The following is a 13,858-nucleotide window of genomic DNA, read 5'->3' as shown; positions in this document are numbered from 1 at the left end:
GTAAGGATGTGGGTAAAAAAAAGCCAAATTGAAAGGTTTCTAATAAATAATTATACGTAAATGTGAAAAGAAAAACTGGATTTGAGACTGGGGCGAACAATCTCTTCGTGCCTCCCTATAGGACAATGAAGAGGAGTATTACCATACAGCTGAAGTCTGCCCCAGGGGTGAGCTGCTCAAGGCTTCTGGGGTTTGGGACCAGGGCCAAGTGGTTGCATTGCTCCAGTCCCCCTTCTTTGTCCTCCTCATTTCAGGCCCTCCACATGTCCCTCTAGCGGCAGGTGTCACAGTACGCCCTCCTGGACCAGCCTCTTCAGTGTGTAAAGGGCTCTGTATTGTCGCTGGCAAGCCCGTTGTCTAGGCTATATACACAGCCGTTGAATCAAAGGAAACAATGAGCATTGAATTAAACTTGAAGAAGCTTGACCGTACACATGTTCAGATATCTACAAAGGTCAACAGAAGGAACCTGAACGGGGCCAGGCTCTTTGGTCCAATACAGGCTATACGTATCAGTTGTTTAAAAAGATAAGGAGTAGATCTATTTTAGTGAAACCAATAAATATATACAAATCTGGACTGGATATATTTGTGATTATAATAGCATATTTTCTTTTATTGAAGATAACATAAATTAGTTTCTATGTGGTATGGCAATATGGTTACATCGTTCCAATGACAAATCAAAGACAAAGGCTTAATCCCATTTTCTAGGAACAGAAAGGAGGACAACTTGATTATAAATAATATTCTATTTATTACATTTTTAAAATAGTTCGCTTTTGTTCTACAGATAACATTTTCAACAATGTCATGGTCTTGCAAAAGCAACAAAGTATCAACACTCTTTTATGTTAATTTAAAACATTGACAAAACACTGAAATCAATCGGAAGTAACGAAATGACAAGAACCGGTAGTGAGGATAGTAATTGAGGTTACACATGTGACAAAGCATGCTATGTGCAACTTTAGCAAAGCATCACTGCAGTATCTTCCCAACCACAAGCCCTAGAGCTACAGGGGAATATTGTATATTGATAACTTTATTTAATAAACACATGGGGAAATAGCCTGATGGGCAGAAGTGAGAGCATGTCGTTTTCTCAGGAAATTGAGAAAACTGGCTAAGCAGAAAGAATTATAAAAAAGTAAATCAAGATTTATTTTTAATATTAATTGTATCCGTTTTTCCACAATGGCTGAGTTGAGCACTGGGAAACGTAAAACGCAGGTTTAGTCTTAACCGAAGTAAAGCAGTGGACGATTAAAAAATTAATTCTCTTCCAATTTTAACCTCTCAAATGTTTGTTTTTTCAACAGAAACGCAACACTGTTAATCACAGGGGCAACACCCTCGCAATATCTGCATCTGATAAAGAAACGAAAGATACTGGCGGAATAATTCAAGTTAAAACAACAGTTCTAGAATATGACCATGGGGCAGACTACTTAACGACCATATAGGCGTCTTTTAGCGCGGTTTGAAATCCTTATTGAAGCCTGCAGGGTTATGCGATAAGCATACGGAAGAACGCGATCGATGAGCTGCCCTTCCCCAACATTGCCTGACACATTAAACTCAACTAGAATCGCCACCATCATCCATCCAATTTGATGTCAACAGACCAATAATAGTTGGAAAGCCTACAGAAACTATAGGTAGTTAATGAGACAATCACATTATTCAATATAGACTTGGAGCAATGATTTACTGAGGATATTGTTTTTGGGAGCATGCTTTTGCAAGTAGTTCGCTGCCCCACCTGCCCATATGGACGGCAGGGGCTTGTAGCTGATACCCCCCCCCCCCTCCGCTTTCAAATAAAAGAGTCTGAGAACTAAAATATATGTATTCTTTGGTTTAGTTCCTGGTCTGTAACTAGAAGAAACTGAACAAGACGTTGTATTCCTCGTGCAGATGTGATGTGAAACGGTGGCATATAACCAATCTGGGGTGGCGCAAGAGAGTAGTAATGGTAGTAGATGTTGGATAAAACTAAATGATAAACTGTAGTGGCTGCAGTCTACGAAGGGCAGCGGTACATGATCAGAAAACAGCTGGACCAGAGGAAGAAGAGCAAGCTGGCCCGAGCATGAGGGCTAACAACTGTATATACCCAAGTTAGACTCTAATAAGCCCCACAAATGTGGAGGCAAAACTCCCCAGCTTGATATTTATTCACTATCAATTCACATATATTAATAAAATATGCTGTTGAAGTAGCAAAAACTTTTTGCAGCTAATAAATAGGCTTTATACGAGTAAAACAAAATAGTGCACATTTCAGGCCGTCCGGGTTTTGCAATATTCAATGTCAGATCGTTTTCTTCAGTTTCCAAAAAATAATAGAATTTTCTCAAAAATGTTGGCATTTTTCATTCACACAATATAGGCTTAAGTGAAGCAGTACAGTGTAGTAGGGTCCTACATTCACCAAAACCACATCACCTGGCAAACATCTCAGACTATCTCCATCAAAGAGCTTACACACTGAAGCAGAGGTTCTGGGAACCTGGTTCATGGTATCTTGGTATCACCCGAGTCTCATGTGTCCTCTGATGGCAATTTTGATCAGTGGTTTGTTTTTCTATTGTTCCATTTCAAAATTAAGATAAAATACATTTGTTTTAACACTAACAAACAAAGCATCATAAAATAACAGAAAAGACAGCCCATAACAGCATCAAAAGCCCAAAGGTATGCATATTGATGCAGCGTGAACTAAGTGAAGAGCCAGTGATACGACCAAAACTCAAAATATTACACTTCGACGGACAAAGCCAACAGCCATCCATTTATGTTCTATTCCTTGCAAAATGGAACTGTTTGAGCTGCCATTGATAAACTAAGACACTGCAAACCCAGTCTTTAGATGTGTATGGTTTATATGTGTACACCTGTTGTACCACTGATCAGACACCATGCATACTGTCCTACTCTTAGTCAACAGCTTCATTGCTTAATCAAGCATACTTACGGCTAGTCTCCAATGGGATGGGGGGGTAATCTACTGATTATTAGTGTAAAAACAATGGTTGTGAAATCCATTCAGTAGAGTCCTTTTCACACGCACATCTCCAACAGTTGGTTACAAATAATACTTTAAAACAGAAAGTAAATGGACAAGAAAGACCTCAGTCACCGCAGGTGTGAGTAACTATGAAGGTTATAAGGTGTAGGCCAGATGATGAAGGATTGAGGGAGTAAGAACCAAACGGTAGGTTGTCTTTAGTATATGGACCGTCCTTCATAGTAAGTATTTGTGTCCAGTGTCTTCGTCCAGCGTGAGGTCCACCACCTCAGGAGGGGACACACAGGGGGGCTGTGTGGAGGCCGACGTCCACAGCTGGGGCTGCCTGGTGTTTAGCTGCTCCGTCGGTTTGCACTTCCACGAAGACAAACTCTTGATCACTCCGCCACAAGGATGGGCACACCTGAACACACAACACGTTTAAGGGACACCAAACCAGGCCCAATATACATGCATATGAACACCAACAGAACCCAATTGGTCATCAAAAGTGTTCTGAAAACCATTCAAGCAGTTAACACAAGCCACACTAAACGGATGAGTCTCAAAGTGTTCAGTTACCCAGTGGATGCTTTCTTTACCGTGTGTTTTCCTGCACTCCCACTATTTCCACTTCGCTGTCTGAGGACGCGATGTTAATCTGGCCCTGGCGCCGCGCTCTCTCCCTGTCGGAGAGTCCGGTCTCCACGCGTCCTGGAACACACAACGAAAACAAAGTCACCGTCAGTGGATCGGGTGGTGGGAGACCTGCAGGACTCAAGTAACACACAGATGTTTGGACAAGAGAATGACATGATATTGGAGGGTTTATAACCATTGGAAACTTTGGATTAACAATAAAGGGGTAGTTTGGAATTTTGGTCATATGGCCTGATTCCCAGGTTAGCCTTGGTGTTCAGTTTTCAACACATTTTATTCAGTCCTTCTAGTTGCAGAGTTCGCTCGTGCCAGGCTAGCGCACGGCAAAAGGCAATACTAGCCTGCAAATAAAACTGTCTTACCCACACAGTACACCCGAGGTAAATCAATTATAATGCCAGACTATAGATGTAAATGTCTGTGTTGCTAGAATAATGTTAGAAATAAAACTAACCTCGCATCGCATGAATCATCACATTTTGAGGGACTACTTTCTCAGCAGCAATGGAATTTAACCTAGGTATCAGTCCGCCGCTGCTGTAGCCTACTACCAGGAATATAACACTGTTGCTGAGACACAGCAAGTCCCTCAAAATGCAATGCAATGCTGGTTTTATTTCTAACATTATTCTATCAACACAGAGATTTATATTGACCATCTGGCGTTATAGTTGATTTGCCTCGGGTGTACTGTGGAGTGGGTAAGACTGTTTTATTAGCAGGCTAGTAATGCCCGTTGCCGTGCGCTAGCCTAGCACGAGCAAACTCTGCAACTAGGACTGAATGAAATGTGTTGAAAACTGACTCCAATGATAAACACCATGGCTAACTTGGGAATCAGGCCCTATGTCCAAAATTCCAAACCCCTTTAATGTTTATGTATGTTGACATTTTCTACAAGTTACATTTGGGTAGTTTGTGTCAGGGGACAGACCCAAGAGTTTGTAGGATACCAGTAGGAAAAAAATAAGATGAAAACCAAAAGACAGAAACCCTTAATATATAAATCCACCAGGATATGGGCCTGGAAAACAGAAAAAAAACAGGTCCCCAAACAGAACGCCAAGTTGGCGGTGCCGAGCCCAGAGCATCTAAGCAGCTGCGTCTTCAATGTGTTTTCAGTTGGATGCACCAGGTTGGTAACTGACCTGCGAGGATGCCCTGTGCTTTTATACATCCAGAGTGTGCTGCCTTATCCTGGCCTCTGTGTGCTTTTAGCTCACTCTTTATCACCGTGGCTCGGACTGTCTCCACACTCATACTCTCCCGGTTAGAATCAGTGTCTGAAATATCATAGTGACCCACTACTGCTGGACCGTCTGCAGAAGATAAAGACAACACTTCATTATACACATCATGCCTGCGCAGAGCATGGGGATTGTGGTTGTGTGAGCATGAAGCAGAAACACCCCTGAGCACATTCTAGCCTCAATATCTTTATGGACAATACAAATTATTCTGCTGGACAGCAAAGGCAAACACTTATTTGATCATTAAGGCAGATTTTTTAATAGCTTACCATTTAAATTTAAGTAAAAAAATAAAACTAGGTTAATAAAATGTACTTTATTTGGCTTGCGGTATATTTATGTGTATATTCCAACCGGTTCGATTTACAATGTGTCGTCTTTGAGTTGTAATACAATGCATTAACAAATGTACCGACATAATTGTAGTTTTGTTTAATGCTCATAAAATAACAGCCATTCACAACAACAAAAGACAGCTATTACATAAAAGTTAATGCATACTCCCCATACTGTTAGTGAAACATGGTTCAATAGTCAAAGAAACTAAGATACAAAGACTTCAGGGTCATGTATGTAGCGTCATCTACCCTGTAAGAGTAACTTGGAATGACAAATAAGGCCTTCCAGAATACAGCCCGAGTGTACGGCCACAGCAGGAATACCTTGTGTAGAGCTAATCAGAGAATTAAAGGAGTCGTCTGACAATGTCAAACTCACTGCCTAACGGAGTCTCTGGAGGCTACATAGAAAAGGACAGTATATAAACCAAAATATTTTCTTTGGTAAACACTACACTGTCCGTTTTTTTTCCCCATTTGTAATGCACAGTTTGGGATTAAGTCTCTTTTAACAAATCAGAATGGGCACATTACATCGAATCATAATCTCAGATTAAAAAGGAATTTAAAAAGGAACGCTCTAATCTCTAACAAAATATTACAATGGCAACTTGTTTGGCGGAATGCAAAAAAAATGGACACTCAAAACAGCTCATAAGAAATAAAACATGGTGGTGTAAGAAACAAAGGCGATAACTCAACAAGAGCAAAGCTTTCCCTTGCTAATATTAATTTGGGTTTCCAGTTTCAATAGATACTAAAATACTTGCAGGACCGAAATCACATGCAGACGGGGAGATGAACAGTAGTGTTTGTGCAACATTAGGTAGCATTTTAAATATAAACTGTACCACAAAGGTAGTGAAGTCTCTTGGACACACTGGATTGGTCAGTTATTACATGGTTTGGTGGATCTCTTGTCTTTCCCAATGCATTTCACATAATCCAATTATAAACATTTGACCTTTAGTATTAATCCAGAGAACAAACAAAAAGGCAACATTGTTCTAAGCAACACTCAAGCCACACTGACCAACGGCACACCAGTGCCAGAAAGCATTCTAATCTGGTTTTGAGGCTCTGGATATGCCAACACCTGAAGAGAACACGAAACAAATACCAATCATGTCCTTTTTGTTGGCAAATCAAAAAGCTAAAAAAACATTGGAAGACATTTCTCCCTCACTGGCTTCATAAACACTGCACACAATGCAGCAGAGTAAACACAGAAGCAATCAGTTTAGGGAAATAAGTGTCATTAAAACCATGTAATGTAACTGCCTAACGGCCGGATATGTTTAAAAAAACAAGGCAAGGATTTGTTTAGATTAGAGTATTGCTGGAGGAAGATTATTTTCCTAAATGTTGTGAAATAAAGCTATGCAATCAGGAATGGAGAACATGTTAGACCACTTAAGAGTGCAGACATACATTTAAAATGCAAGATGATAATGCATTACCACATGCCTGAGTCATAAATACCACTATGGTGTACCATCAATTCCAGCAATCTTTTCTTTGCAAGGCACATGCTATAAGGTAACAGCACCCTACCTAGCATTGCAATATTGGCTGCACCGAATATGTAATGCACATTATGTATTAGTTACATACCACTTTGCGTTTTTTCATATATAAGAAATGTTTAAATTAGGCAATATCCAACAAATACATTGAGACCCGGATTATTTATGCGGGTAGTCATGTCAATCGTATGCCAGCCAGGATCCTATTTTAAGAAGAAAGGGTACTTCAGCGGACTGGTGAGTTAAATTACTTCTCAGTTCTCACAGTGTTTCAGTGCCAATGGACGCACTGGGCCTCAGGTTTGAGTAGCAAGTCTTTCAAAATGAACATCCAAAGCCCATTTATGCAGATATATGTGACAGACTAATAATAAATCAATCATAATAAAAAATACCCACAGGTACACTTTCAAGCTAAAAAAGTATCACACGAGCCTAGATGAAGTTCTGAAACTCCTATCCAAGTCTGTAAACCAACACATGTCCAGAAGAAGAAAAAAGAATGATTTAAGCATTCAAAAAGCCCGGGTCTGACCCGGCCAGGTTCCCATTCTGAGAGAGCCCCTCGGGCATCAGGGGGCTATTGTTGTTGTTTACAGGATTGGGCGCAGGGCTGCGGTTTCCCCGCTCCATCATGTACGCCGCCATTGTGTCTGCTGACTCCGACGACGGCAAGAAAGAGCTCGGAGGGGAGGGGCGCCGTCCGTGGGGGCGCGGCCGGTGGCTGCGGCCGCGCCCCTCTTGGGCGTCGCTCGAGCGCTTTGACGTGTCGTCCTCGTCGTCAGAGTCGAGCCGCGTGAGCTTCTCCATCCAGACGCGGAAGCGCTCCTCGGTTTGCCGCTGCATGACGGCGAAGCGCGTCATGGCTTCCTCCAGCACGCTGCCGATGTTGTTCCTGTCCCACGAGCTCACTCTGGACCTCTCGGCGTCGCGGCGGAAGGCAGCTTTAAAGACATTGAGGCCCGTAAGACAACACAGTAGCACCGGTTCATGCTGCGGCGGTGGACGCTTTTCGATTTTGTGTTTTAGAGGAGAGAGAGATTAAGTTTGGTGGTTGGTCGAGTTTGTTTTTGGTGGTGACGTGCAGATTTACTCTGTCATGCTGATGAAATACTACGCCATGCAGTTGTAGCCGTCAAAATAAATGTTTGGTGCGGAATGCAAGAATGGTTGATAACATTTCTTGATCTACTGATCCGTTATGGTGGAGGACGGTTTCTCAGGCGATTATGGTCTCGAAGATGGTGATTTAGGTGGTGAAACTTTGAAGTAGATGTGGCTGAGTAATGTAAATGAACCATAAAAACCTTCATGTGATGTATTGGTTGAATCATAAACCACTTTAAATTAGCCAATATAAAACCTACCATGGGGGGGGTATAAACTATGCAGACAAGAGCTAATTCAGAAAATATAGAGCCTCAAGAACAAGTTAAAGTATGTCCATTCAAAAGGAAAATAATGGGTAAGGGTCATCTGAGACATAAGGGACTTCAAATATCCCTGTAACCAAAAGATGTCAAACAAAAAGAGCTTGAGCAAAATACTTGGGACACCACTTAAAAAAGGGAAGGGCCAGCTGCCCTAATGGGTCAGTTAACATGAGCTATAGTAATTACAAAGTCTGTTCATTTAAACTTGCACTGTTCCAGGATTAACCTAGTCGTTTAATAATACATATTCAGTGAAACTAGTTAGTGATAAGCTAAATAGATGCACACATAGAATCGTACATAACCAGCCTTAAATAAAATATATATTTCAGCATCAATCAGATTCCCAAATGAAGAGGTAAATATATTAATGTGGGGGGGAACCAGCTAGACATGTGCTGTAGAACCTATTTATGTTCAGTTTACCACATTAAAAAGCTTCAGAAAAAACTCAAAAACAACCTTTGTAATGAAAACAAGTTAACTATGACCGACTACATTTTGAGGAGACACCAACAGACACTTTCCATGGATTGATATAAATCCAAACTCTTACTAAAAGGTAGTCCAGTCAAAATCTGAACAACTGTTGTTTTTTCCATCTCAGATCATATTTCCTCTTAGTCATACAGAGAGTGGAGCTTCACATAGACCCGCACGTCAGCCTACGAGCACACAAGGCTCACCATGAGAGGCTCACGATGACATCATACAGAAGCCGGCAGCAATAGGCCAGAATAAAGTGTCTCCCTCATAGTACACCGTCAGTGGATAGGTTAGGCTACCTTGGAAAACCTTTCAGGAGAAGTCACATGAATTACACAGCATGCAGACAACCTGGACTCGTAGTTCCAACGAAAAACACTCAACAAATGATCGGGGTTATGGATTTCTCAATGGAAATGTGCATATTGATGACAGAAAATGAACGACAACTTAAATATAAACAAGAGGGTTCACAAACGATGATACCGAAAGCTTTGCTAGGTGGCTTGCCTAAATTCACAAAGAAAAATTTAATTTGTGCAACTAATGTCATCTTTAAAGAATTTGGCCAGAATGTATGGCAAATTATAGTTTATAAACCATATAAACTCTACCATCCATAAATACAAGCAGCATGATGCGTTTAACTTCCATACAGCAGTACTTAGTGAGCAGAAGAGTGGCTAGGGGTACAGCAGGTGTGTGTTGTGTTCTGGGCGGTTACCTGGGATGTCTGTGTTGATAGTCTTGCTCCCCCCCGAGGTGTCGTCATCCTCGTCCTCAGAGGAGCTGGTGCTTGAGTCGCACGTGAGCTCGCTGTCACTCGTACTGCTGTCCTGCAGCAGGTTGTACTTCTTCCTCGCCGCCGCCTCCCTCTTCTGCCTGAGGAGGCGCATGCGCTCCTTGTGCTTCTGGCTGCGGTGACCCTTCACCTTGGACAGCTTTCCGTTGGTCTGCTTCTCTGGCACTCCGCCCACCGCGGCCCCCGTGTGCTGGCAGCGGTTCTTTTTGGCCGCCATGGCGTTGCTTGGCATCTCACTCTCTGAGCGTGTTCGCCGAGACTTCCTCCCCCCGACCAACACTGGCCGTGCTTTCCCTTCTCCGGTCGGCGCTGGATCCGCACCGGTCTCCATGCTGCCTTCTCCCTGGTTGGGCACTCGGGAGTCTGTACTGTCCTCCCCCGAGGAGAGAGTGTCTGAGTCAGCCAGGTGGCCGCTGGAGGATGGGGAGAGCAGGCAGGGATTGGAGGAGTCGCTCTCGTAAACATGGCGGGAGGCCAGTTTGTCGCTCCCGGTGGAGGCCGGCTGGGACTCCGGGGAGTCCCTGCGGAGCTCCTTCATAAGGCAGGGCATGGAGAGCAGGCCCGGCTCGCCCTCCGTCTGGGAGGCGCTGTCCAGTTCCTTGTCCCTCGTCGGTGAGCTGGTGGTGGTCGTGGTCTCTGTTTTGAGGACTGCGTCCTGGTCTTCTTGGAGGGAGGCGTTGACGGCGGCTTCTGTGTTGTCAAGGCATTCCGTGAGGCTTTCAGCATCCACAAATCCCTCTGCCTTTTCAGAGTTAGCCATTTTCATGCTAGTTGAGAGCAGAGGTCTCGAGGTCAGACTGACATTGGCCGATGTGCCTGGAAGGGAACTCACCTAGACAAGAAAAACATACCAGTTCAATTTCATCCCTTCAATTATCCGAGGGAAGACTTGCATTAAAGTCGGGATAACAAGTATTCAATGCAGTTTTGTGAAATGCAGTCAATGTTATTATTTCATAACACTATTATTGTTATTTCATGTGACCAAATTTATATATTTGAAATTATATTTGATGACACAATTGTCAAAGCAAAAAGTGATTAACATCTCTGAATTTGAACACTGATGTTCAGTCCATAAAGCTAGCAGTATTCATCCTCTAAGTGTGTCTGTAACATGTGACAGGTTCCTCGCAAACTAGTCCCATGTCCTACTCCTACCTTTCTGATTAAGCACAGTACTATGGTTGATGCTCCCTGATCACCTGTGGTGTCCCACAAAAGGAGAGTTCTGAGACTCCTCAGGTAGTCACAATTTAAGCCCACCCCTACCCCCCATTTGTCCTAATTAGCCATAGACCTAGGCTGCAGTGTCATTTTGATTGTAACAATCCGACACTAACCCCAGCCACTGAAACCCATGGTGATTTGATCATTGAATATATCGGATGCTCAGCATGAACAAAAGTTAACATATTAGGTAAAAGATATGTTTAACTCGCTTTAATTATAACCCAAATGTTTATCAAATCAGGTCATTCCTAAATCCACAGTACTACTTTCATCTTCATTGTCATGTCATGCATTGTATGTCTGGAACACATTTTCCTTCTTATAAATACAACAAAATAATTGCTGCGTTCAACTGGGAACAGGTTTTTAATTCAATGGAAAACTTAAATTTGGTATTCTATTTTACAAGACATGTCGATTTGCATTTCCATATAGGATAGGAGTACCAGTACATATTTCAATTAGATCATAATTCGGATATACTGGGATAATTTGTGTTTGGGAAAGAAAACTAGAGATAAAGCACGCCGAGAAGAGAATATACAGCAATAACACCACTGAGCACCTAGATGTTCATGTGTTCATGGCTAGAGGAGCTTCCGGGTAACAGTCACAACCTGCTGTGCGTCCAAATGACCAAATGACTGCTCGCAGCAAAAAAATTAAATAAAAGTTATTGAATCATAAATGGTTTGGTGGCCGCATCTATTATGCAGTTAAAGCTTAGTGAAATTAACAGTGAGGAATTTAATGTGTATTTCATTGCCCAGCATTTTGTACCAGGAGTGGAGCAGACTGCACACACACTAAATCGCAAGTGCGCAGAATTGAAATGTATCCACACTGACAGCACCGCAGTATATTGTATATGCATTAAACACAAATAAATGAATTTATTAAATATCCCGTATTTTCACAAGGATTTACAAACAACCACGACATGCATACAGTAGAATCAACCCCGATAACAACGTACGGTCCAGTATATAATACAATAACGATATGCTGTAGCTGAGGACTGTGATGGATTTAGATGGTGGTTTATTCCACGCTCAATACAGAGTAATGGAAAAGTTACATTTATTCTCCATTACGTTGGGGATCAGAGTAAAAAACAAGAAAAAAATGTGTATTGATTTAACCCGTCGACCCCCAAACGTAAACCGTATCGGTGCGTTAGAAGCTAGCATCAGAGGATAGCACCGGGCTAACGTCAGATAGCGTTTAGCCTTAGCAACTTATCACTAAAACGGCCAATTACACAAACACTCACCAAGTGGAGCTTCACACTTTGTTCTTCTGTATCCGAGCTAAGGTCATGATCAGTGTTTTCTTGCCTTTAATTTTCGGGCGCATAGATACAGTACAGCACAACTGACTAGCTCTTTAATATCGCAGAACTAAATGAAAAGGGACCTCATCGAGTCTTGTTGCACCATCGCTAACGCAGCTAGTGACCTAGCATGCTATGCTAGCCGTGTTTATTTTAAACATGTCTCCGCCACCTGTCGCCCTCCAGTTCCGGCCGCCCAAGCTCCAAGTCACAGAGGAGAGCACCATCGCTGGCAAAAGAGGGTACTGCCAAGGTTGTGCGGGTAGATTGCGTGACATTCCAAAAAAATAAATATATATTTGTTTTCAAGTAGGCCATCGTCCCTATGGCATTTACCTCTTGATTGACGAAAATTGAGCTTAAGTCCAGGGCTCAAAAACAATTTTGGAATTTACTCAAAAAGCAAAAGTAGGCCTATCCGAATATGACGAAATGTGCTACCTCCTTGACTGCATTATTTGGCTCTACTTATTTATGCCTTTTCCCACATGAAGATTAATAATTTAAAATGCTGTTCCACCATGACTGATGGTCCTTTGGAAGCCTGCTTGAGACTAGCTACCAGCAGCTTGGACTATGCAACCCTGGCTGATTCCATTCAGTGCAAGTCATCGGAGTATGCATAAATAAATATGTGTTTATATTTTCTTTTTATGTAGGTAGATCCTTTTGACCTGTTCATTTTGAAAGTAGCTCTCAAGCCGAAAAAGTGTGGGCACCCCTGCTGTACGTCCATGCACAATATACAGTTTTGTTGGGGTTTCTTTTGCAATTTGACTCGTTTCATCACTGAAGAGGGTGAGGCAGTGCTTTTGTAAGCTCATACCAGTTACATTGGGGTTAAATCTACTAAATAGAAGTTGAGAATACCATTTCAAATGTATTTCTCCAATCAGAACTAAGTTCAGTTATTAAGAGTAATTTTCTAAAGAGATACAAACGTAGTAAATTTCCAAATCTGTCGATATTTTACGTCAATAAGCGCCTTCGAAAATAAAAATAAATAAGTAGGAGTAAATTGGTGCACAGAATAATAATGGATAATAACGTAGGAAAACTATTACCTTTCTTATCCATCAACATCGCATTCAGCGGGATTCTACCAGCTATAATAACTCCTTGCTCCCCTTTCAAATAGGTTCAAAGCAGTGGTCACCAACACTCAGTCAGAACATATGGCCCGCAAGCCAAATATGGCTCTTTCGTTGACTTCTTATGGCTCGCAGATAAATCTGAGCTTCTATAAAGATTCTATAAACAATAAATAAGCAACCTACCGTGTAAATTCAACTTTACCTTGCATTTGTAGATTATTAAATAATCTGACCTAGTTTACCACAATCATCAAAAAAAACAAAATTTCTATTGGACAATGGGGCCTGAAGTGGTTCTTCGTCAGGACAACTTCAAACAAAGTCAAAAATCTCCATCCTTTTCGTCAATCAACCAAACTAGATACCATACTCAAAAGAGATCATAACTGAACATGTCCGAAAGAAAGAAAGAAAGAAAGAAAGAAAGAAAGAAAGAAAGAAAGAAAGAAAGAAAGAAAGAAAGAAAGAAAGAAAGAAAGAATACAGTGCATTCCAAGCTGAGTGGACAGAGGAGTTTTTCTTTGTGGAGAGAGCTGGGTCTGCGGTATGTTTATGTTTAATATGCAATGAAAGAATCGCATTGTTGAAACCGTCGTGACTGATATCAAAATAGGAGTCAAAATGACCTAATTGAAAACCTTTCTTAAGAAACAAAAGTGCCATTAGAAACAGTAAGGTTTCTGATAGCAC

The 13,858-nt window shown here is 41.7% G+C and overlaps 1 protein-coding gene across 4 annotated transcripts; it reads right to left on the bottom strand.

Annotated features, from left to right (window-relative positions):
* Positions 1-737: 737 nt before the first annotated feature.
* On the bottom strand, positions 738-12,242 carry ark2n (arkadia (rnf111) N-terminal like PKA signaling regulator 2n). Of its 4 annotated transcripts, none has more exons than XM_060038350.1 (5): positions 12,015-12,237; positions 9,431-10,340; positions 4,822-4,992; positions 3,616-3,727; positions 738-3,437 (listed from the first exon to the last, which is right to left on the bottom strand). In XM_060038350.1, the coding sequence occupies exons 2-5, from the start codon at positions 10,272-10,274 to the stop codon at positions 3,251-3,253; spliced, it is 1,314 nt and encodes a 437-aa protein (XP_059894333.1). In that variant the 5' UTR covers positions 10,275-10,340; positions 12,015-12,237; the 3' UTR covers positions 738-3,250. The 4 variants fall into 4 exon arrangements, with proteins under 4 accessions (XP_059894333.1, XP_059894335.1, XP_059894336.1 ...); XM_060038353.1 differs by having other exon boundaries at positions 3,298-3,437; positions 3,596-3,727; positions 12,015-12,233; XM_060038352.1 differs by lacking the exon at positions 4,822-4,992.
* Between the last annotated feature and the right edge of the window lie 1,616 nt (positions 12,243-13,858).

The sequence above is a fragment of the Gadus macrocephalus genome, chromosome 19 (assembly GCF_031168955.1).
Source record: "Gadus macrocephalus chromosome 19, ASM3116895v1".
Taxonomy (NCBI): Eukaryota; Metazoa; Chordata; class Actinopteri; order Gadiformes; family Gadidae; genus Gadus; species Gadus macrocephalus.
This window is presented reverse-complemented; position numbering and strand designations above follow the sequence as displayed.